The following is a 26057-nucleotide window of genomic DNA, read 5'->3' on the forward strand; positions in this document are numbered from 1 at the left end:
CGTTTCAGAATCATATTTGAATGGTATTTGTACAAGAACCTGGATCAGGTGACATGCTTTTAGGTCCAAGATTTAGGGTCTTTTCACTACAAGGGAGAGATAAATAAATCATCTCCTGTTTTACTACTTAACATAGAATGGAGGCATCATAAATATTGTAGATACCAACAGGATGTAATCTCTGAGGCTCACAAAGGGAACTTATTATCCTGGTTTAAAACGCAGTCAATGTTGCTTGTCATCTGTAAAACTGAACATTTTCATGCTTAAATGTAAGAAAAAACAACAACCTCCAAATCAAACAAAAGCTGATATACAAAGAGAACACAGCTTATCCAAATTCATATTCTGAGTTGATAAGTTGTATTTGCCTTTGCCGCTCCACTGACAGGGAACAGAGCCTTGTGGAGAGACATTATCTGCCTCTGTTTGCCTACGGTTCTCACCTGGGGCCCCTGAGCTGAACTGGTACCACAGACTGAACATGTGACTCCTACAGTAAACAACATATGGAGGCGACACCAGTGGGACAATAATGACAGCGAACACAGACAAAAAAACCCAAAACAAAACAAAAAAAAAACAAAACACTTTTAAACTGCACTACTATTCACACCAAGCCATGAACCAAGGGCAACCACACAAGGACGGAGCTGAGGAGGCTTGGCTAATTCAGATATCATGACAAAACCAATCAGGACAGTTGAGTTACAGCAGTCAGGTATCAAACAATGTAGAGATGAATGCATCCACATTGACATCAGAAGAAAATAGCTGGGAATGTTCTCATTTTCATGTTTTCAATGAAAATAATTAACCACAACTCCTGCAAGGAGTCAAAGTCAGTCAAAGGCAGATTGACTCGCAGCCTGAATGACTAAGAAATATCACACATTAAAGTTACATTCAACCTGAAACTATCATTTCTGTATCAATTACTCACTGTTAGATAATTAACAGATTCTTTGGCCAGGACTCTGCTAAAAAAAGAAGTTACATTGCACATCATGTAAACATCAGTAGAGTGCGGCCAATGAACAAGCTGGGGAGGTGGGATCTAAACTGAAGGCACAAGCTAAATTCAAACACAATTTTAGCTAAACGCAAAGTTTTTGTGAAGTATTCAGAATATGACTGGATGAAAAAGACTTGGATTATACTAAATGTATTTGAGAATTTGAAATGAGCAATTTTTTCTATTTTTTTGTGTAATCCAGTCTCCTTTAGGTGACAACAACAAATATATGGAATTTTCTGAATTCTGGATTCATCAAGAAGTAATGCAGGGGGAATTTTCCTTTTGTTTTGAAGACATTAAAGAGTGAGTAACTGAAAAATAAACAATCATTCTTGGGTGAAGTATCACTTTAAGTAGTTTTTTTTCCCCTCAAAAGTATGATTTTCATGTTTTCATTCCATCATTCTTTCACATCAAGCTAAAACTAAACGGCACATTTACACATTTGATTATTAAATATTCATATGAACTTGTTGCTCTCCATCCAGTTTGACCAACTGATTAAAAATGCATATCTTGAATCACAGAGTGTATCACAGGGAACATTTTTCAGAGCTACGAGGCAGTGAGTCGTCCTGTTTTCATGCTGTTAGTCACTGTGTAATGTGCTAGAGCAGCAGTCACGCAGGAAGGTCAGACTGTATGACACACTAGGACTCTGCAGAACAACAGCACTTTATACCAGATTGTATCTGGATAACTGCAGTTAACCCGGGAGCTCTAGATGTAGAAATACAAAATTGTATCGCACAGATAGCTGGAAATCTTCTGGTAATCCACTGGGAATATTACATTACAGATATCCAGGTGTCTCTTACCTTACATGGTAAGCCTTGCAAGAAAAGCTTTAAAATCAAAATAGTTAAGTGATGAAAATAATCCTCTTTGTATTTCCATATTTGATACATGATCTTATGCTTGGACAAGATTATAGGGATGAATTATAAACCGTAGTTCTACATGGATGCCACTATAGATGTCACATGGGATGGAGCAGCCTGTGAGGTATTTACTACATGTACTTATTATCATCACGTTTGGTGAAACTTTGCAAAACTACATGTGAATATTCAAAACATATAGCTCCTGGATTTTAATCTTACAAAACAACGCCTTTTGTGACAGTAATATCAGCTACTTTGTTTGCTGAAAAATAGATGTACGTCTGTTTGTACTGAATTCTATTTTGGTGAATCCATATTTTTGAGTTAGGAGTAAATGTAATGCCTGCAGGAGAGGCGCTGCTTGAATCCAGGACCTTCTTGCTACATAGACACTGCTGACCAACTACGAAGTACAAGTTAATAAAATACATTTAACATTTGTTCCATAAATCTTCCACCAAAATGTTCGTTCTACCTTCAAAATGCGTAGTCTTTTCTCTCTCTATCCTGTCTGCTTTTGAACTCTTGTCCCCAGCATTTTTGTCATTATAATTGTTGTTTGATTGATATTTTTCAAATCTAGTTCATTCAACATGAACCACAACACGTACACAATGACAGTACACAAAACACTTGCTGCTGTACATTTACATCTTTGACTTAACTCATAATATATCACACTGAATCAGAGCACGAAATCTATGCAATAAGCTTCTACCTTCAAAACACATCTATATTCACCCTCCTCCTGAAGAACAAACCATTTAGCTCTGCATGAGCTGGCATGACAACATCAAAAACAGTCTGCTGAATAAAAAAAGAAAGAAAGAAATATTACATTAGCTGGTGCTACTCACACATGATGAGAACATCTCTGGCGTTCACTCACCATACATGCGTGCTAATGCCTCCACACGGTCTGCCTCCAGCTACGTGAGCCCAGAGGGATGCTTCTACCCATCTATGTGTCCCTCCACATGCATGAGCTGTAGGCAACCCTGAGCCTGTGTGAGATCCTCAACAGCGCTCACTGTGGACTGAGAGCAGAACCAACCTGGTGTGACATCTGTGAAGGCCGAGAGGTAATCTATATGACACTGCCACAGATAGGAGTGAAGATATTGATTTAAAAAGCAGCAGCGCTGGAATTAGATTCCTATGCGTTGTGATTGGGTCAGAGGCACGCACCTCGCTCCTGATGATGGACACCCTACACTTCCAACAGTCCTGAATCAAGTCAACCTAACAACGCTCTGGCCTGACCTCCTGTTCCCTTCCTCCCTCCGTTTTCTCACCCTGTGATAACAGAGACATTCCTGAGCCCGTTCCCTGCCTCGCCACAGGCCTCTCCCTTAATTCCAGTGGCGTGTGTGGAATGTTGGACTGGAGAGCCGAGCAGCCAGGGGGGGCTGGAGTGGAACAGACGAGAGGAAATGAACAACATTAATAAACTGGAGACTGTTTTGGCTCCTGGTGCTTGAAGCACCTGGATGCTCTGGGCAGGATGGACCAATGTGAATGTATGCGCACACAGACATACACTCACACACACACACATACACACACACACACACACACACACACACACACACACACACACAATCACATCTGGAGCAGGACAATCCATATGTATCTGAGTTGCTGGATTATAGGATGTGGTGGGATTCTCTGAACATGCAGATCAATGCTCTGCCTCAAACCCTAGCAAGAGAATGATTTTGAAGATCTGGCAAATTCGATTGGCTTAGTGTTTTATGTTTTCGGGGTTTTATTTTCTTTATGATCCTTTTAATGATGCGCACTCCCAGCGCCACAATTCTGACAGAAGAACTGAAAGTAAGTGACTGTAAAACAGCTCTCATCTGAAGCCACTCAAACAGAAAATCAGCACAATGAGAACATTCCATAAAGTCAGAGGCTGGTCTGTTAGTGTTTGGTTAACTTTTTTGGGCAATCAAAAGGTGTGTGTGTGTGTGTGTGTGTGTGTGTGTGTGTGTGTGTGTGTGTGTGTGTGTGTGTGTGTGTGTGTGTGTGTGTGTGTGTGTGAGAGAGAGAGAGAGAGAGAGAGAGAGGGAGGAGAGAGAGAGAGAGAGACAGAGACAGAGACAGAGACAGAGACAGAGACAGAGAGAGCAAAACAAAGCTCAAAGCCAGGTGACCTGAGCACATAGGCGAATAAAACAAGGGAGATCAAAGGGAAACATAAAAAGATCTGGCAAATGTTAAGATCTAAAAAAGGAACCTTCTGGTCTAAGTGTTACAATGAGAGACACAGAGATGGGTGGAAAAAAAAAGATGAAGGGCAAAAACATATCAATATGAGAGATATACTGCATTGCAGGAGCATAAATCTCCAGCACTCCTCTGTGTTTCTGGAAATCAATTCTCTTCACTGGTTGCAGTTTTATTTATGGCTCAACATTAAGGATCAACCATCAACAGCAATGATGATTGTCAGCGAGGGGGGCGGGGCTTCCACTTCCATCATATGAGCTCAACATTTAAAGTTATAGTGCATCATATTTCCATTTTTAATTCTATACCACACGACATTCCTGCGGTACCATCAGTACCACAGTATTCAGGTTGCTCTGCTGAGCTACTTCCAGTTGGTCCTCGGCTAATTTGAATGAAAGATGAAAAATATAATCCTACAAATCTTAGAGACTTTCCAAATTTTGCCAAAAAAATAAAAGTATTGGACCAAGTGGATTCAATATTGACAGTGAAATGAGTCATTTTGGAGGGTGTGACACTCAGAACAATTTGTCCTCAGTTTTACAGCCAAAACATTAACAGTGGAATAGTCCACAGTGGGGCAGCTACCTCTGGTTAGCATCTGCTAACTTGAATAAGGAAGCACAATTTAATCATGCAGCTCTTCAAACTTTCCAAATATTACCAGATCAAACCAGTTAATGGAACTTTGAGGGGCTTGTGTGACACTTAAGAAAATGTGTTCACAGCTTGAACAGTAAGAATGAAGTAGCCTGTAAACAGCAAAATCAATGACGTAATGTTCCACACTGTAGCTTTGAGGTTGCAAGCTTCATCATAAACTGGTGAGGTATTTATCACCAGCCAAGGAGGACGACTGCTGGATCCAAATGGCTTCACAGACTAAAAGTGTGCTCAAAATCTAAATGTGTCGTATGGAAGTGAAAATCCAGCAGGTGATGTTTCCCCTCCTAACCAGTGTCACCTCTGACAAAGCCAATGAACATCAGTGTGTGTGTGTATGTGTGTGTTTGTGTGTGTGTCCGACTGTGACTGCCAGTCTCTCTGACAAGAATGCACTTCCTCACACTGAGAGGACAGGATCAAAAGAGACAACGTCACAGAGTTGTCATGTTCACTGGGACACACAGCAAGGTTTGTAGTATTGTGACCTCTCTGTCCAACCTTTCCAGCTCCCACTCAACATGTCTCCATCTCTCTTTGTCTAGCAGTCGTCTCCCACCACTAAATCTCTCTACCTGCTCCTGCAACTCACCCTCTTGGATCCTGGTCTGCCTGTCTGTCTGCCAGCCTGCTTCAGGACTAAGAAGAGCAGCCAGCTTTATTAAAAGAAAACAAGTCAGAGAAATAACAGGGATGTAGAGATATGAGGACATCTAATCTACCGGCAACGTCACTGAGGCTCTGAGGGAGCGTCCGCTGAAGACAAGCCAGAAAATATATCATGTGAGGGTGCTGACATGAACAGCACTACATCTGGAATAGCACCATGGAGTTTTTGAAAAGAAACAGGAGAAAGGGAAAAGAGAGTAAGAGAGAAGTCAGAGAAAGCATTATTCTTATTTGTGTGTTACAGCCCTCTGGCAAGTGCCATGCAAAGGCGCTGACCCATGGATGACAAAATCCCTATCACCTGACTGATAAGTCACTCCCCGCTGCTCTCCTCTCAACCTCCTCTCCCACTTGTTATGAAATATCTCCAGTTAAACCTTGACACCACCTCATAAATATGAGCAAGGGAGTCCATGTCTCCCCTTTACATTTATCAAAAATGAAACATCGGTACATATTGTAATTAGATAAAGGAGTTTTACTCCTCGAGATCGGTTTTCAAATTCTTTCCTATCAGCAAGAAGATAATATATGACATCCATAATTATTGTATCGGCACATGTTAGCTAGTAACACAAAAGTATGGATGAATCAGAGCCTCTTTCAGTCTGTCTGCCTGTCTGTCTGCCTGTCTGTCTCTCCCCCTCTGTGTCTCCCTGATGCTGCACAGATCTGCCACTCTGCTTGACAGTGAAATCCCCAGCAGGCCTTTCTGGAATGTCAATTTCACTTAATTAAATTTTCTGGCATCTGCTTTGCTCATGAAGTCACAGAGGGAGCCACAACAGTGCAGGCGTCTGCAGACGATGTGTCTGTCACAAAATTAAGTGTTCTGTGAAATCAACACATTTATCACACATGAAATTCTTGTTTACTTAAAACCTTAATAACGCACTGTAGCGGGCACCTCTCGTGGAAGCTGAGTGGTGATGATGGATGTCTGCACCCACATCTTCATGGTTAAAGTGTCTGGAGACGACTGCAAGCACATGTAAAAACTGAAAAGGCAGATGTGTATTCAGTGTCTTCTCCCTGTTAAAATGGAGACGACATAAGGGGTCAGTGGTCTGCTGCTCAGTTAAGATGTTAAGTGATGAAACTCTGCCCTCTGCAGGAAAACACCTCTTATTGTTTCTGTTTTTCAGAGACCAGAAACAAGCTCCAGTGCAATCTAAGTCCCTGTAGCACTGTGAGCGGCCACACAAGTGTACTGCACAATGATTCGAATAATTGCATTTATAGCATCCACCATGTATGCAAGTTGACAAGAGACAAAACTGGTAGATGCTCAGGATATGAACTGATAAGAATACATTTAGTTAAGAGAATTATGTAATGTAATATGTCCATTTAATCATAACATTACCAGTGCACTCATTTAGGTTAAATGTATGAACATTCTTTAATTTAAAAAAAATAAATCTGAATAATCAAATTGTTTTCATCATGAATCTATATGAGCAGTAATCTAAAGTTACAGCTCGATGTGACCTTTCATCCCAAGGGTCAGAGGTCAGTTTGCGTCCCTGCACTGTGGAAGTCAATCAACAAAGAATGCTGACTCATTTTCCCTAAAGAAGACTCAAAAGAGAAGCACACAGACAGACAGACAGATAGACAGACAGACAGACACACACACACACACACACACACACACACACACACATACACACACAACAGAGCATCAACACGGAGAGGTTACATGAGCTTGTTTAATACTGTGTGAGGCAACCGTTGCCAAATTACAGTCTGGGGAATTTCAGGGGTATTTCAGCATGATATCAGAGATCCTGGGCAAAATAATTTAACACCTTATGTTCTATCATACTTGTCATTAGAAGAAGCCAGTGATGCTCAAGTCTTTCTGCTGCTTTTATTACCTCATCTACAGATTTGTGGACAGTCCCACAAAGCTTTAAAAAAAATATCAAAGTCAGTTATTCCATACAAGGTTTTAAGTATAAATTCAATGTAATCCACTGCATATTGACACCAATTCTATGCTTGAGTGCAATTTCAGAATAGTTTTGTTAGTTTAGTCATGAAGCAGCTTGGTTTCCAGGCAATTGTTTTTAATATAGAGCTATTTCATTGTCATTCATAGTTCTTATTTTCATGATGTTTTCATGCATACATAAAAAATCCATTGATTAATGTGATGAATATAATTGATAATTAAAATGATAATAAGTTGTGGCCCTAACTGTAATGTACTGTAAGTGGACCCTAGACAACTCTGTTACCCAGTAAATTACAAGCATCAGACTGAGACTCAGTATCAGGAGATTTTAAATGCTTCGGATAAGAGACAAAAAAAACCTTGTTAAGGACGCTCTTAAATATTAGTTAGACAACCTGGAAAGTTTGGATGTGAAGGAAAATCTGCAATCATTCCTAAAAGTAAATATGCATCACAGGAAACTAAAACGTGGTCTTTGTAAGTGGTCAGTTTTTGGAAATAGGTCCAATCCTAGTGACTCGGTGACAGGCCGTCTCTGCTGTGTTTAATGGACTTGGGCGGAGGGGCCATCAAAACTGTGAGCAGAGTACATCTCTCAGCAGGTAGCATCCTGAAATAGCAACCTTGATCCTAATGGTGCACAGCACAGCCTCTGGCTTCTGACGAATCCATCCTGAGAGCCCCCCGTCCCAGTGCAAACACTCCTCCTGAGGCGCGCACACACACACGCACACACATGCACACACACGCACTCGCACGCAGAGTCAGAGGGAGAGACACACACACACATATCCCCATGCACCCGTCTGCTCTGATTAACCCATTTGCTTTTTTTTTCCTTCACTTTTCCCCCCCATCGCTTGCTTTACTCTCCTGTGCAGACAGATGCCACAAAGCCAGGTTGCAGGTTGGCATCATGACTTCCCCGGGGATGTCTCACTTTACAAAGGTTTGCATTTCTGGTGGTCAATTTAGTCGAGAGGGAGAATAAAAGTCAAACATGAAATGAGAGCCCCTAGAGGTGCCTGCATGGAGGGAAGGGTAAGAAAGACTGGGGACGGTAAAGAGGACGACATGCATTAAATGAGGTACAGGATAGGTAAGTTGAGGTAATATGGGTTTAAAAACACATCATGATTACTCAAAGGTAAGTTACATCAGACAAGACAAGAGGAACATTTATCAAAATAAAATGGGCCTACTGTAATAGTCCAAACCAGCAAAGTCAAGGAGTGGGCTTTTTCTGGTGTTTCTCTTGAGTTTTCGGTCACTTTTCTATTTCACCTCCTCCAGTTGATACATGAGAGTTCACATGTGATCCCGTAGATTTACTCTCCTGGATTTCAAACAAGCATATCCGTGTCGTCCACATAGTAATTTACATGGGTTTCACATGCGATCACCAGCTTCATACTGTAGGTTTCACGTGAGCTGCATTAATAGAACTTGGGTTGTGTTTAACATTTGCTATGAAATAACAATTCAATAGGGCTGCACGGTGGTGCAGTGGTCAGCACTGTCGCCTCACAGCAAGAAGGTTCCAGGTTTGAGTCCCGGCTCCATCACAGGATCTTTCTGTGTGAGTCTCCATGTTCTCCCTGTTCCTGTGTGGGTTCTCTCTGGTACTCCAGCTTCCTCCCACAGTCCAAAGACATCAAGAGGGGACGAGGCTGATTGATACTCTAAATTGACCGTAGGTGTGACTGTGAGTGTGAATGGTTGTCTGTCTCTATGTGTTGGTCCTGTGATGGACTGGTGACCTGTCCAGGGTGAACCCCGCCTCTCGCGTGTAGCTGCTGGGATAGGCTCCAGCCCCCCCATGACCCTTAACAGGAATAAACGGAAGACAATGGATGGATAACAATTCCATATTATGACTTTATATAACCTTTGAATAATAGACATTACTGAAACTACTTTCCTGACTGGGGCAGCGATTTGACCCAGCAACTCAAAACATCAGGAGGATGAGGGTGATTATTTGTGGGCAGACCAAGATCCTGATCCCGATCTACGTAACACAGATAAAGAATGTAGGCCTGAAAGAGTAACACTAACCTGCCCATCCACCACCATTCACTGTGCTACGCTAACTAGCAGTCATCTGCTCTGTTCTGACAGAAAATATGTGTATTTCCAGGAAGGCTGACATGTTTCTTTAACAGTGAGTCACACTATCAATCTTTAACTGTGATCTCACAGATGATTTCATGTGTGGTAAATTAAAGACGTATATCATTATTTTGGCTCACAGATTTAAAGTACAAACAGTTCGGATGATAAAGAACACATCTTTGCTGCAAAGTAAGTCATTTCAATCATCAACTCAATCGAAATGTGAAAAGAAACTCAAAAGAAAAAAACAAAATGCATTGATAAACTGTATACACCACCAAGAATTTCCAAAACAAAATCTCTATGACATAACTGCACAGCACAGCTTGTTTTCCTCTCATGTCCGCTCAACATTCAAACTGCCCATTCACATTATGTTAGCCTATGTACGTTCTCACCCCCAACATCTCACACCTCGAGCAAAGCAAAGCGTGGTGTCATGGAAACAGAGGAGAGGACCTTAATTCTGAGCTGCGACTCCATCTCACCAGACAAGCCTGCTGCTGCCACGTGGTACAAGATTAATGCTGAAGTCATAAATTAACCCAATCTTCTCTTTCATAATAGAACACATCTCATAAATGAGCCAACTAATTTATGTTACACATAAACTGCTGCAGCTGGCACGCCATGTCCTCTGTCACAGAGCACGAACCAGAAGAAGATTAGAATTAAAAACAAAAAACAAAAAACAACAACAACAGCACCACACAGGTAGGGCAGACCACTGGGAATTCCAAATGCTATTTAGCTTGATTTAACTCCAGACTACAAGGTGTTGTGAATGCCTTTAAGAGCTATACATTATTCAGAACCAAACATTACACTGAGACCTGCAGGAGAATGAGAACAAATGGATGTTAGATCAAAACTAAAAATGACATCAAAGCGCTGCTTCTGAAGGTCACAGAGGACGTGCTGTCAGTCACTGAGGATCAGAACAAACCAGGAAGCTGTTAACGGTAACAACAGGTCCGATCATACAAGTACACGTCTCTGTCTGTGTTATCTGGCATGAGCACAGGCGATAGTGAGCTGAGGAGAGTAAGTAAGTGTGGTAACCCCTGGGGTAACCCCACGGGGCTCCGGTGAGGGAGAAAGCGCCAGCAGTTCATCCGCTTCTTTTGATCAATGTTACACTGATCAATACAATTAATTCCTCCACTCTGTACAGTGCTTACTTATTCCATATTGACAGTTGCCTCAAGGTCTTCAACAAAATGAGTTTTAATATACTGTTAACAAACAAAGAGCATCAAGATCAGAACAATAGGTCATTTTTAACCCCCATAGCACATTAAATCAATACCCTAGCATGGAGGCGAGGCTGAGAGAGTGGCCACATGAGCAAAATAACACCAACACTTTTCTTCTTCGTCAATCCTCCCATCATTTTTCTCCATTTTAATTTGCCAGCCTTCCATCCTCACCTCTCCCATCCTTGTGCCCTCTAGTAATTCCTCCATCCTACACTTCTTCTCTTCCCATTTGAGAAATGCTGACCTGCAGACTCCCTAATGCGACCAATCAATATCACACAGAGGACAGCAGATCGCCGGACATACTAATATGAAGACACACTTCCTGCAATGTATGCAGCTCTGCATCCCCTCAGCTATTTCTTTCATGATGGGCATGCATATACATATACAACTACAGCATGATTGATTAATTTAATTTAATTTTTCTTTTGTATGACCCTGAGTTGAATAAGGCCCTCTCACTTACAGATCGCTGCTGTAGATGTCATAGATCATTGCTTCATCTATCTATAGAACCAATATTGATTCGACCTGCCCTTCCTGCCTGACATTACAGATGCACAGTGCCGCTGGATGAGCTAACATGAGGGCAGGGAGCATGTCATTATGCAGGGGGCTCCATGTCTTTAAACAGCTAATGAATCACTTCTATCAAAATCAAAGCCAATGGGAAGCTGAAAGCTATACAGCCTATAAATTTGCTGCTGGTTTAAGTGGCGTGCAATTAGCGAGGGGCTTCAGCGGCGATCTATGACAGCACAGACGAACTCGCAGTCTGCAGAGGATAGAAAAGTAGAAAAAAACGTACATGTGAAAAAGAAAGCGTGTGAAACACTCTCATTCTGTACCAGGAGGAGGTTTTGTTCTCAACCACGTCTGATGGTTTGTCTGTCAGAACCACCAGTTGATTTTCAGGAGAAACGGTACAGGCAAAACTTCCGAGTAGCCTTCTACAGAAGTTATGTATTTTCTAAAATGATTTTTTATGACTCTGAATGCACAATGCATGTTTAACAAAAGCAAAAGCACAAAAAATACACAAAAAAATTGCTATTGTATATAGTCGAGTCGTATATACCGGATATACAGGCAGTACGACACCCCAGAGGACTTGTAGCAGAACCTCAGCCAAGCAGACGATGAAATGGACGAGACGGTTTTATATCAAACTACTCCTTCATTTAAAGTTTTAGTGCACACACGTATATGTTATGATCATCACATAGAATATTAATGCAACGGCAGAGGTGTCACTTCCATGACTCTAAATTAATGATAATAATGTGCCAAAGCCACTAGACTGTCTGCAAAAAAATGTTTCTGTTGTTCCTAAGTGGTTAAAAATAGGTTGTAACAGCATTCTGTAGTCAAAAGTCCGTTTATGCTGTTTTATGTGTTAAGTCCTCTTACTCCTCATTGTTAACTGCTGCATTCATGTGTTAGAAGTATTTTAATAATCTGGCATGTTGAGGCGTTGTCAATTTTAACAACTTCAAATGTTGTTGGTTAACTTAATCTGTAATATTTCAATTTGTTATTTTTCTTCCCTTTTTTTCCCCAGCACCTCTTTAAACCCTCAACCACATTTTGACTGGACGTCCCCGAGCACCAGGAGAAGGCTGATACAGGTGGAGGCACAACAAGGTCCCGAGCCAGTGAACAACAGGGAGCATCACAGGAGGAGCAGCAGGAGGTTCCTGCTCTCAATTCTTCTTCCACCCAGGAGCCCAAAAACCCTCATAGAAGCTGAACTCGAAGTGCAGGAAAAACTACAGGCATCTCTCATGAACTGAGGAAAGTCAGGTACCAGGAGGAGAAAGGGATTAACAGAGGAGAGCCACTGCGGGGAGAACCAGCTCAAGGTTGTGGTTAACAGGGGCTTATAGATGAGTGGAGGCTACTACACTCAGAATGTTTCCAAACAATTCAAAACCTCTGGTAACCAATTAAAACCACCAAGAGGAAGAACTTCATACTAAGTAGCTCCTGTACTTTCTCACAAAGCATTTCATGAAAGCCTCGTTGTCCCTGTGTTCAACCAACACGCAGCAGCTTTGGCCAAATGGATGTGGTAATTCCCACCTGTGATGATGAGTGTGATGATCCCTGAAGCTTAGCGCTGCTGCGGGTTTAATCGTTTGTTCAGACAGAACTACTGTTGCTGATTTTTATGCTGCAGACCGACACACAAACACGCAGGCACAAGATTGTGAACAAACCTAACCACAAACCGTTTTTAGTGGCCTTCTTCAACCAAGATGAGGTAAACAATAAATATGTGAAGAGGTTGAGAACAAGAGATGAAGAGGGAGTTATAAGGTGTCTGCAAAGCCTCCATTCTGTCCAGGGAGAACGTATTCATCTAATTGGAACATCCTGCACCTTGCTGTCAAACCATTCTATCATCCCTTATTCTACCCATCCATGTCACAACCCCCCTCTCACATTTATCACTCTGTTTTGTAATCTCTCTCTCTCTCTCTCTCTCTCTCTTGCTCTCTTTCTCACTGTCTCTCTTGCTCCCTCTCTGCCAGTGTTTGTGTGTTTGCCATCTCTGGTCTGGACGAAAATGGAAAGGGTTTGTTTAAATACATGATGAAGAACTTATTCAACATCCACAGGCCACGCTGGAGGAAAACGCTGCACTCTGACTGATTAGTATATATATATATATATATATATATATATATATATATATATATATATATATATATATATATATATATATATATATATATATATATATACTGATTAGTATATATATATATATATATATACTGATTAATATATATATATATATATACATATATATATACTGATTAGTATATATATATATATATATATATATATATACTGATTAGTATATATATATATATATATACATATATATACTGATTAGTATATATATATATATATATATATATATATATACTGATTAGTATATATATATATATATATACTAATCAGTATATATATATAGAGAGAGAGAGAGAGAGAGAGAGAGAGAGAGAGAGAGATTTATATATCTATATATGTATATAAAAACTGCAACTTAGAAATAATATGAAGCAGTTTATTTTCAGACGCAGATTTCCTCACTGTTCTCATTTCATTTATACCTGGAGAAATATATATTATAATATTTATTTATACAACCCCATGCAATCAACAAATTAGAGACTGAATGTTTCAGTGAGAAGAAATAAAACTTCTTTTTCTGTCAATTGAGCATAAAGGAATAAACAAATATGATCCTGTATGTTTAAAGTGTCTGCAGTTTTGATTAGCCATTTGTTTTCTACTCAGTTGAATGCTAGAACAACTAAACTTGTATTTTTTTAATCCTTTTACTGTTGTGACTTTTTCTCCTTTATTTTGTTTACTATTCTGGATATATGAAGTATTTTGATTTTTTTTGGGGGGGGGGGTCGTGCTCATACAAGCTCACTCGAGTTCCTGCAAACATCCGATCATGTCTGCTTAAGTCATTATAAATATGTATTGTGCGTTCAAATTAATAAACATAAATTGAAGCAAGTAACATGTATATGAAGTTGCTTAACATGACACAGATGTACCAAACCAGCATCTGACACATCCAAAGAAAAATGACTGACTTTTATTTTGAAAATTACACATTGTACATTATCTTAGTGAGCTGGAGACAAGTGGATCTGAGCGCAGTGGACAGCAGCCGAGCTGAATATTGAAGCGTTTAAATGTATTTAACAAAAGCAGACAAACAAATCAACCAAAACACTGAGCAAATTGCCACAAAGAACAAAATAGATGCTGAAAACAGACTGAATTGGAATCGGTTCATATAATGAGGAATGCTATTGATAGAGATGGAGGAGTGTACGAATAAACAGTTGGAAAAAAAACAAAGTGATAAGATGAAAACTGCATGTACGTTCAGCTCATGGATTTCACAAAGGTTTCGATTCACAGTTTGCAGCAAAACACACACGCACACACACAAACACATACAAAGACACACACACACACACACACACACACACACACACACACTAATCTAGCCAATGAGAATGCCGTGAGGAATCAAACCCCTTGGTCTAAAGTGGAGTACAAGCTGGCACCTACTTTGCATTAGAGGACAAATAGAGGAGTGTGTATTGAATAAATAATTTCACTCAGTTTAAGTGTGGACTCTCTTCACAAGCCTTTTTTTATTACACAAAAATAGCTGCAAGTAAAAGAAGGAAAACACTGCATTATGAAGTAGATCATTTCTTCCATCTATTATTCATGCTTTAGACTTCACTCATGGACATGTTGTGGTCTACAGCAGGCTAAGAGAATGGAGGCTAATGTATCTTGGTAACGTGCTCCAAGCAGCCGATACCGCTGCAACTGGTGAGAGCTCACTGAGAAGAAATGGATACACAGACCTTTTTTTAGTCCCCTTCTTCAATATTCTTCATTGAAAAAGGGGCGAGATTCGATGCCTGAGAGTCACATACAAAAGAATGATCTCAACAGAGAATTATATAAATCTGAAGTGTATTGTTGGTACATCAAGTTCTGAGAGAAAATGGATGAAAAGACTGGGAGAAGGGAGGGTGACTTTAGAAGGAATTGGCAGGTTCTCTTGAGGCTGTATTTGAAGGCTGTCTGGCTGATGGATGGTCTTAAAAGCGCTACTTCACCCAAGAAGTGTTTTTTTGTTGCCTTTTAAGTTCTCATAAATAGGTGTCTTGAGCTCACAAAGACCTCATTTCACCACCACATCGCTCCTTTAGGATTCCAGAGTGTAGAAAGAGCCAGCCACATTTGAGCTGACGGTGCACCACAGCCACCAAACAGCACAAATGCTCAAGCACATCATCCGATACAATCCAGGTTGTTTTTTTTTATCTTGCTCTCTGACTTTCTTTCTTTTTTTTTGGCTAAAAACAAACTGTAACCCTTCAGGGCAGCACTGAGCAGACTAGGCTGGTACTTACACTTGAACCAGCTTGGGCTCATTCACGGTAGCACAGAACTGAAGGAGTCAATTGTTTTCAGCTAAATTAAAAGTGTTTGTGGAATACTGAGCATATGCTTGGATAAAGACATGGATTAGAGACAAAAAAAGATGTGATGCAGGACGGAAAAAGATCTTTGTGAGCCCAAGAAACCTATTTGTGAAAGGCAAAATACACATTTGGGTGCATGACGTGGAACTTTCAATTATTTTTAGCCCAATAAACGGCTCCTAGCTGCACAATACGCAGCACCCTAAACCCCAAAGAGCACCGTGAGGGCTGCAAGTTTTTGTGAGTGAAGTCATAACCCAGTCACATTTAACTCTGATTCCCCATCTGCCTCTACAACACCAGTACAACCAGTCTCTGCTCCTCCTTCAATCACATCTGCAAAGGTAATAAAATACACTGAAAGGGGCCAGACGGCTCAGGGCCAAGTAACAAGCAGCCCAGCACTCAAGGTTGTTTTAAAAAATCTATGAGATATTTCAGCCTCTGTCTCAAAATTAGAAACTGACAATAAACGTTGTGCCAGCAGTCAATCAAACTGATGTGCTTGTGTGTGCGTGTGACAGACAGAGAGAGTGTGTGTGTATTAGTGTGTGTGTGTACATGTTGTATCATTCAGGGTGGCAGTGCTGTGTCATCTCTGAACACGTCCCTGACTTGTCACCCCCACCCCAGCCCTTCCCCTGTCCACCTTCAGCCCTCTTTCACATCAATTATGGATGAACGTATGTGGGCTGCAAATGCTGCGTCTTATAATGAGTCGGACTCCTGCTCTGACGACACGTCGCTTTCTGTGGAGGGAGGACTAATGACTCCTCACACAGAACACCAGGCAACTCCCAATTAAGGGCAGCTAAAATACTGAACACACACGAACACACACACACACACACACACACACACACACACACATACACACACACAACAGAGCATCAACATGGAGAGGAAGGACGGGGGCGGATGAGGAAAAATCACACTGTGAACATTTATTAAAGGAGACATGTACAGAGGGTCAAGACATAAAGAGAGTGCTGGTGTTGGACTGAGTTAGAGTGTGTGTGTGGGGGGGTGACACTAGTTCTATGCATGAGAGACTATTTTCTGTATCTGTGTATCCGCTGTGGTCCCATGTCACCAAAAAAACAGCCGTACCACGCATGCATTAGCAGCAGGTTGGCATGCTTTTTACGCCATAAACCGCTGGTTGCTTTCCCAAAAGCCAAACTGCCCACATAAACACACACTCACAGGCACAGGCACACACACACAAACACACACACTCACAGGCACACACAAACGCACGCGCGCGCGCACACATACACACACACACACACACACACACACACACACACACACACACACACGCAAGTACGCATGAGTTGACCAGTGGAGAGAGTGGGCCAAAGGCAGTTCTGAGCTCAATTGACAATCCCAGAGTTAGTAAGGCTTTTTAGCTTCAAGCAGCTTACCCAATCATTTATCAGATTAATACTTTTCATGAGAATAAACCTGTCATAGAGAGAGACATATGGAACGTGTTAAACTGTGCTCATCTGAAAGCCAAAGAAACATTGCATAACCAAAGGTCACCCTCTTGTGTGTTTTGTGTGTGTGCGAGCGTGTGTGTGTGTGTGTGTGTGTGTGTGTGTGTGTGTGTGTATTAGGGCTGTGGCTGGTGTGGATGTTGAATCTGAATGAAACCATTAGGAGGAAAAAACCTGTTTTTGGACTTCATGGACACTCCCACTAAATCACAGCCTCTGTAATTTAGTGATCACAGCTTATACTTTACACAGCATTGTAACATGTTATTTGCTGCAGAAACCCAGAGATCTTTTTGGGTTTTTTTTCCCCTTGTTCTTCAGTCTTCTTCTGTAGCAGATGTACTTAAATTGAAACTATAAGTCCATGACATGAATTATATAATTAAAAAAACCTCTAACAAAGTATTCTTGTAATATCATGATTACTGCAAAACCAGCCTTACATTGGAGTCGAGCAGATCGATGCTGTCCAGGCTCTTGCTGCGGTGAATGCGACCTTTAATGCGACGCAAGGAAGGTTTACCCTGACTCATGGGCAAGGAAAGGGTGGAGGTGGCAGGCATGGCCATAGCACCAGCACCACCGGTAGCACCTATAGGTCCATCTGAACACTCGGGAGCACCTGAGGGTGATGTCTCTCCATCTGATGGGGTCACCCTGGAATGGAAAAACAGACAAAAAAAACCTTGACTTTCGACTTTTTGACTTGATACATTTCCCGTTCTGGAGTCAGTGCTGCTGAGATGAATGTGTTAGGCAAGTTTCTCTACATATGAACATTTCCATTTCATTTCCATCCATTTTCTTCCGCTTATTCGTGTTAAGGCTGGAGCCTATCCCAGCGGCTACGGACGAGAGGCGGAGTTCACCCTGGACAGGTCACCAGTCCATCACAGGACCAACACATAGAGACAGACAACCATTCACACTCACAGTCACACCTACAGTCAATTTAGAGTATCAATCAGCCTCGTCCCCTCTTGATGTCTTTGGACTGTGGGAGGAAGCTGGAGTACCAGAGAGAACCCACACAGGAACAGGGAGAACATGGAGACTCACACAGAAACACCCCGTGCTCAAGGCGGGGCTCGAACCCAGAACTCCACACAGAAAGATCCTGTGTCCGAGCTGGGACTCAAACCCGGATCCCTCTTGCTGTGAGGCGACAGTGCTAACCACTGCACCACCATGCCACCTACATATGAACAATGAAAAAATATTAAAGTTAACCATTCATGCATAACTTCCATCCATCCATCCATCCATTTTTCTGTACCACTTATCCTTTAAGGTTTTCGGGGGGCGGGGAGGGGGGGTTCACCCTGGATGGGTCACCAGTCCATCGCAGGGCCATCAGGAGCAATTAGGGGCTCAGTATCTTGCTAAAGGGTACTTTGACATGGTCACTGGGGGAAGTGAGGATCAAAACCTGCGACCCTTCGGTTGCTATACAGCCGCTCTACCTCTGAGCCATGCCACCCTCTCATGCATAACTTATGGTTCAGTTTTCAGGACCCCCAAGCTGAGCAGAAACTAAAAGCGCGACCCAAAAACGACGATACAGACCAAATCATGAGTTTGCTGTGCAGTTGCACTCCTGCAGATTTCCAGGGTTTCTTGTTAACTTGTTCAACAACAGTGCTAAAGAGCCATGTGTTGCCAGGGTACAACTGAAATCCCACAGAGTTTTTATAGCTTAAACAAACACATCTGAGCGCTAAAATTCTAGAACATTCTTATTTAGCTGATGGGCTCAACAACCTCATGTAACCACTGCATCCATTAAAATACCACACAATTCAACAAAACCTCCATTTCTCCAAAGAGCAATCTACATGGAACACAGCTGCCCCGGGCGCTGGCGCATGTAGGGGGGAAAACATAAAGATGCCTGGAGGATCAAAGTGACATAACTTTCCTCTCGCCGCTTCTACTTTTTTCAAAGGACATCCTCTCCTGTTGGGCGTGGTGGCATTCAAGCAAGTGTGAGTAATTGGGCTGAATGTCAGCAGGCAGCCTGCAGATGGATTCTAGGTATAGTATCCACTTGTCTTCTATTATTAGGCCACAATGAAGATGCTTTGCTCTGCATGTGTGAGGCGCACAGGGTTGCAGAGAAAGGCAACTCAAAGTGACTTGCCAGGGAGATGCAACTGGATGTAATATCAAGAATTATTTTAATCTCACGCTGGTTAAAATACGAAACGGACTAGCATTATAAAATATTTGAATATATTATATTAAAAAGATCAGATATTTCAGGATGCAACATTTCCTGCAAATGTCATGACATGATGATAATTCATAAACGTGGTTCACAAACTCTTTACAAAGGCATGACATAGGTCAGAGTCATCACTCATGCATCATTTCATGGAGCCTCTGGAAGGAAGAGATGGATTATCTGTTGTACATGGGATGCATCGTGATGACAAGTCATCAGTCAGCGCAAAGGCTTGTAAAAGAAATATTACATGGAGTAAGAGTTGATAACTCATGACGGTCTTCAAGAACAAAGACAAACCTACTGACAGATTGTCAGCATCACTGGAACACTCCAACAAATCCCTTGAAATCAGTTTCTCAATATTTTCCCTGCCGGCATGTTGCCAACACTCTGAATCCATCTGTTTGCTCTGGAGCTGTAGATCTAAGTCATGAATACACACTCACATGCCTATTTATTCTTCTCATGCAGTAGAGCGCAAAGCCTTGAAATAAATTTACCTTTTTCAGTGTTTAGCTTTAATGGAACCTGCTTGAGAAAGATGCGGATTTATATTCATGGTCATTTTGCAGGCTGTGGTTACACTGAGAGGTGGTTCTGTTTTTTCCAACACCAGTTCACATAAATAGGATCATTTAAAGCTGCAGGATGATGTGCGAATGTCTTGAAGGTTGTTGGATATGGTCCTGAAATATTTCCCAGATCTCTGAACATTCCTTGTGCAAATAGAGAAATGCAGTTACAGGGCACTTTCTATACTAACAAAACCTATGGAATTTGTATCCCAAATACAGTATATGTGTATGTAATTACTCTTAACAGTTCCACACTCAGGAAACAGATTTGAACCCTGAATTTGTAGAATTGTACTGAGGAAGGGACAGCAATATTGAAATAGGTTGCTGAAGCAGCAACAGCTTCATCTAAAAATCTCAGCAATGAGGACAGAAGACACGGTGAGGTCTCTTACACACAGACAGGCGTTTCCAGATGTGCTGCCAAACTCTTCTGCACGAACAATGGAGCGGGCAAGGTTGGGGGAAGGGAGGCAGTTTCTTTTGCCTGAGTGCAGCAAATGACAGCCACATGAATTCTGCCTTGAAACTGGAACATTTCTAGCACAGCCATCAGAGCATAACTGGCAGAAACCAGCAGACACCCATCTTCACTCTGGATAGTTGGGTCAGAAGCTGTGTTTATGCAAGACTTGCAGCCAAAAACACAAAGTCAAGTGACTCATCTATGCATGAAAGCACAAGGATGCAGAGAAGATGCTCAGAACTGATGAGTTTGGCTCTGGTTCCACAGATCAGTGTCTGAAAACGACAATGAGCCCTGGTGGAGGTTCCTCGCAGGTTTGACAGCGCAATTCTACAAATAGAGCAGGGGATTCTTATCACGCAGCACTGTGAGGGACGAACAACTGACCTGCCAAGCCTTAGAAACTGTAAGCCTGTGAACCAGAAAACTGGTGCAGAGTTGTTGTTGGTTTTTTTTTACCTAATTACAGCACTTTAAATAAATACCAACATTACCCATGAGAATATCTTCATTTCACAGTAATTTAACAAGTGCTGAGAATTATTGCACTGTAGTATATAGGCCTAACCATTCCAACCTTCACTGAGTGTTAAATCATTTCTAAACAATGCTGATCTACGATGGGATAAAAAGCTGACTCTGGTTTTAGGTCGCACAGACAATACTCATCATCAATTCATTGATGGTGTCAGTCTTTCCATGGGGCCATTGACAGAAGGAAAAAGAAAGACTGGAGGGAACTTGTTGAGTTCATACCTTCGCCAAGGCTACATGACATCATCGGATCAGAGTTGTGTTTGGTGATACGATTGTTTCTCTGTGTAAGATCTATCATCTACCACATTTCAACCAAATCCATCATGTTAGTTATCCTGCTAACAGTAAACTAATAAACAGCGACATACGTCAACTTGAAAAAAGTCAAACCAGGGTCTGAAAACTGAATCTGTCGACAACAAGCAGAGGAGAATAACACGACTTCTTAAAGTGCTCTGTTGTTTTTTTCTAGTGCTTGATTTGCTCAAAGGCAAACTCATCATGCTGCTAACATGGCGAAAACATTTATAATCTGATGAGTGCTACAGTGATGGGAATGCAGTACAATACAGCCGACCACCTGCAGCGAATCCCTCTCCCCCTGCATTTAGATCAGAGCGCCTGTCAATACACACTTCCTTTTATGAGCAGTAAAAGGTATGGATTCAAAAATGTGTGTATTGACAGAAGGGTAAAAAAAGACAATGGTGATTGAATTCAAAATCTTTGTTGTTAGATTGCTGGTGCTCTATTTTAAAACTCGTGCTGACAGGAGAGACACAACTTAATATATATTCTGGTGTTATATATATATGTAACATATATGGTATATTTTTGGTTTCTACATCCTCCTGTTTCTTTTTCTGTATCTACATCTCTGGTTTGATATGAGGCAGCAAGACAGCTAAAGTTAGATCAATAGCTGCAAATTCTGTCTGGTATGAGAGCTGAAATGTGACTGCAGGTGCTTCTCACATCAGAACATGTCATAGTCAGGTCTGACTCCAAATACACACAAAAAATCCTGGAATTCTTTCTAGGCCTCTGAAATCCAGAAAGGTATATGAGAGCAATAACAAATACATGCAATTCATTATGCTCATCCCTGTCCTCTAGATTGTCCTGCACACACAGATGTTTCTACTCAGGACACGCCACACAGAATCTTAAAGTGGCACTTCACCAAAAAATGCCTCTCAAGTACTCTGAAATAAGCACCCACAGCTCATAAAGATGTTTTTGCACAGCTGTATTACTTCTTTGTGGCTCCAGAATGCAGAAAGAGCCAGCCACGTACATTTGGCTTGAAGCTAATGACGACAGACTACAAATCAAAACAGCAAATCCGTGTAAAAAAAACCAAAACAACAGTTTAGAAGCTCTCAAATTCATCCTCAGGTATAATCCACGTCTTCTTTATTCAGCTGTATGCTCAGTTATTCACCAACACGTTAGCTTCAAAGGTTATTGTGGTTGACTTTTCTGCATTCTGGGGTCAAAATTTGGGCTTTGTGAGCTCGAGAAGCCCATTTGTGAGAAATAAACAGGCAAAATACACTTTCTGGGTGAAGTATCATTTTAAAGTACATTGCTTTACTTATTGTAATCCCAGGTTTGTCCAAACAAGAAGATTATTCACACATCCACTAGCAGTTGAAGCTCTGACGGTTTTAACAACAACAACACAGCTTCTAAGAAAGAGGAGGGCTGACATAGCCTGTGTCTGGTTTACAACCTGTTGTCACTCTACTAATCCTGCACTAATTAATAAGATTCACTGTGAAAAAACAGTGGGGACTATTTGGTACGGGGATTTAAATACTCTGTCACCTAGACATTGTCATCATAAAGCATTACATCAATAAGAATTAAGAGAACAACGACAACAAATATATATAGAACATCACTGCTGTTTTCCATAAGGCAGAGACTTTCGGCACATAAATGTTTCCACAGTAGGAAAGAAGCAAAGATTATATTCCAATTAGCAAAATCCTTGAAAGCAATTAAAATACTAAATGACACAGCAAATACCACAATTGTCAAGAAGGTCATTTTTTTTCCTCTTCTTTCTTTTTTTTTTAAGGTTCTGTGCACAGACTGATGACAAATGTGTTTTCAGGCGATCCAGAAGGACAGACATACTGAGTTGTTATCAACAGTCTGGTCCAGACAAGCAACATAAACAGAAGTATGACTGCTCACTTGCGGCTGGCCTCTGAATGATTTATCAGCAGTGATGTAGCAGGATTTTAGGACGATATATGGAGCCATACAAACCAGTGGGTAAGACACAGTCTGGCTGTCTGTGCAGGCTGAAGTAAGTTTCACTTTTCACTGCCTCTGGAGAAATATGGAAAGAAACTCTCAAACAGACTGGAGTGCTCTCACGATGTGTACCCAAAGTGACCCCCTTCAGTGAAAACAACAAACAAAGCCCACATCTTACAGCACAAAACTAAAGAAATAACAAGAAATGCTAAGCATTGACTGCTGCGAGAGGTAAAGTTCATGAATATTACATGAGACTTCAGCCTAAAATAGAGTATCTCCCTCCTGCTCTGGATTTAAGAGGTCACTTGCAAAGCTTTACAGAGGACTTCATCCAAGACCCCCACAAACATGTCGATATTATGGCCTAATGAAGAGTCACTGATTGAAGTAGGATTATCATCAACTATAAAACAAACTGAATTAATTTAGAAATAAATACATCCATCCCAAAAAGTCATGTTTAACTAAAAAAGTTAGAGATGCACGGATATTGACGCCAATGTTTAAGCAGTTTGATCAAATTACAGACTTTTGCTGTTCAATAAATAATGATAATAATTATATTATTATCATCATCATTATTATTATTATCATTATATTATTATTAATTGTTATTATTATTATTATAATGATATAATAACTTGACTTATGTAGCATCTAAGAGCTTAAAACTGTTTGGACAATACAAGTTTGTAAAACATTATTGTCTAAAATGGATTTTGGCTTTCATTTTGTAGATCTAACAATTTTACTTGGAAAATTATATTTGGAGAAAAAAACTAGATTAAAGAAAAAAGATTAGTTGCTGCCTCATTGAAAAAATGTGAACAATAAACTGCATAATTATGTTAATATTTGTGATGGTAAAAAGGGTGAGCTTCAGGTTGGTCTTAGTGTTTTCCACAAATCACTTAGAGAGTGATCAATACAATGAGTTTTTACATAGTTTGGAGTCGGCAGTGAATTAGAGGTGATGAATTAGGAGCTGTACACTCTGATAGCTCCAAGGCAGCGTACTTTATTATGACAGATCTGCAGATGGATTGCTCTCTACAGCTTTACAACTGGTTCAGCTTAGGGACGATAACTGGGATGAAGACAGGTGTGCTTAATGTTTCCATTTTTTCATTATAAGTCTGCATTTATGCTTTATGTCTATGAACAATGGTCCATAATATTCCAAAAAAAAAAGTTATACTGAGGAAGAGTAGCCTTTGTTCTTCCAGCTCACAGAGTGTCAGTGTTGCATCCAAAATAGCTTCACTTACCTTTCCCTTCTCCATTTATATTCTAGGACCTTTTCAAAGATGCTTTTAGTCCTACAATAGTTCAGTTATTTGTTTTACTTTCCATATAATCTCACACACTCACCGGGACCAGTGTGCACAGGTGGGAAAACCAGAGCATAAAGATGAAGACGATGAAGACGATGAAATAAAAAGAGACAGGTGAGCAAAGCATGAAGGAGCACGGGGCTCAGAGGCAAAACAAGGGGACATAAGGAGAGAGACCATAATGCAAAGGGACAAAGGACAGAGGGACACTGCCAGTGTATGGCTCAGAGGTCGTCCTGAGCGCTTCGTAATGTCTGACTGTTCAGCCTGAAGTGACGGCAAACGCCGAACAGGCATTGTTCTGCTCACAGGCCCCACTTCAGGGGACAAGTGGTGACAAGAGGTGCATGACACATCTGGCTTGATCTGGACAACCTTGCTGACCTGCCCGAAACTGCAGAACCAAACCCATGAATGTACTGTTTGGTAAAACAGGTGGAAAAAAGGAACTAGAATTAAAAAAGTCTCCACCAGCAACGACCAGGGAAGAGTTTTTACAGTACATCATGACATCATAGTGAATGTACCTTCGACCTGACAAGACATCATCACATTGGATGTTTGTGGTAAGATTATCTACACATGAATTCTTAAATCATGGCCAAAATGTGTTCTGTGAGGTCACCCAGATCTTGATTTTTAACCACCAATATCAAATCAGTATAAATGAAATGCCCTTCTGGAAAGAGTTGCTTACTCCAGCCTTCAGCCACGGCCGGCATGGAAGCATAAAAACAAGGCAAAATACATGAAAGCCTTTTATTTACATGTGTGAGTCTCTAAGCCCTTCGGTAGCCACCTGGGGAGAGGAGGGTTGGACAAAAATCTGTGACGGGATCAAGTCTCTGATTAGGCCAGACAGGCCTGACAGATGGACAGACAGATTAGGCATATAGACATGTATCTGACAAGGCGGGACAACGGTCATGTCCAAAGGCTGTCTGACCCCTGCAGAGAGGAGGGTAACTGGCAGGTCAACGTCTAGGTTCAAAAATCCCTGTAGCTTGTTTGTATGTTTAAAAGACATCAACTCATAAACAGAGTCTACTTGAGCATGTATTGATCCTCCATGCACGAAGAGAGAGTCACTGTGAAGACAAGTTGGATTACATAACTGAAAGTAGCCTGAAATGCCTCCCGCCTTGTCCAAATGACAGTAATCATTCTTATACACTTTACTTTGGGATATTTCTGATAATTGTCCATTACCAGTGGGGTAAAAGAAGGGGCAACAGCGGTAATGAACTGAAATGAGCTGTTAATGTGGCTTTGTATGTCTCCCCAATGCCCGTTT

At 41.1% G+C, this 26057-nt stretch overlaps 1 protein-coding gene across 10 annotated transcripts in view; it reads right to left on the reverse strand.

Moving 5' to 3' along the window:
* tjp1a (tight junction protein 1a) overlaps positions 1 to 26057 on the reverse strand; it is a 98949-nt gene that overhangs the window by 59287 nt on the left and 13605 nt on the right. For 9 of the 10 annotated variants that reach the window (XM_086182212.1, XM_086182218.1, XM_086182244.1 and 6 more), the window contains exon 2: positions 17794 to 18007. In XM_086182212.1, coding sequence (XP_086038338.1) covers positions 17794 to 18007 — 214 coding nt within the window. Of the gene's footprint in view, positions 1 to 2791; positions 2940 to 17793; positions 18008 to 26057 lie in introns of those variants that run through there. The other variant, XM_086182281.1, reaches the window with a different exon arrangement.

The sequence above is a fragment of the Aulostomus chinensis genome, chromosome 2, assembly GCF_037954235.1.
Source record: "Aulostomus chinensis isolate RoL2024-O1b breed Wild chromosome 2, RoL_Achi_v1.0, whole genome shotgun sequence".
Taxonomy (NCBI): Eukaryota; Metazoa; Chordata; class Actinopteri; order Syngnathiformes; family Aulostomidae; genus Aulostomus; species Aulostomus chinensis.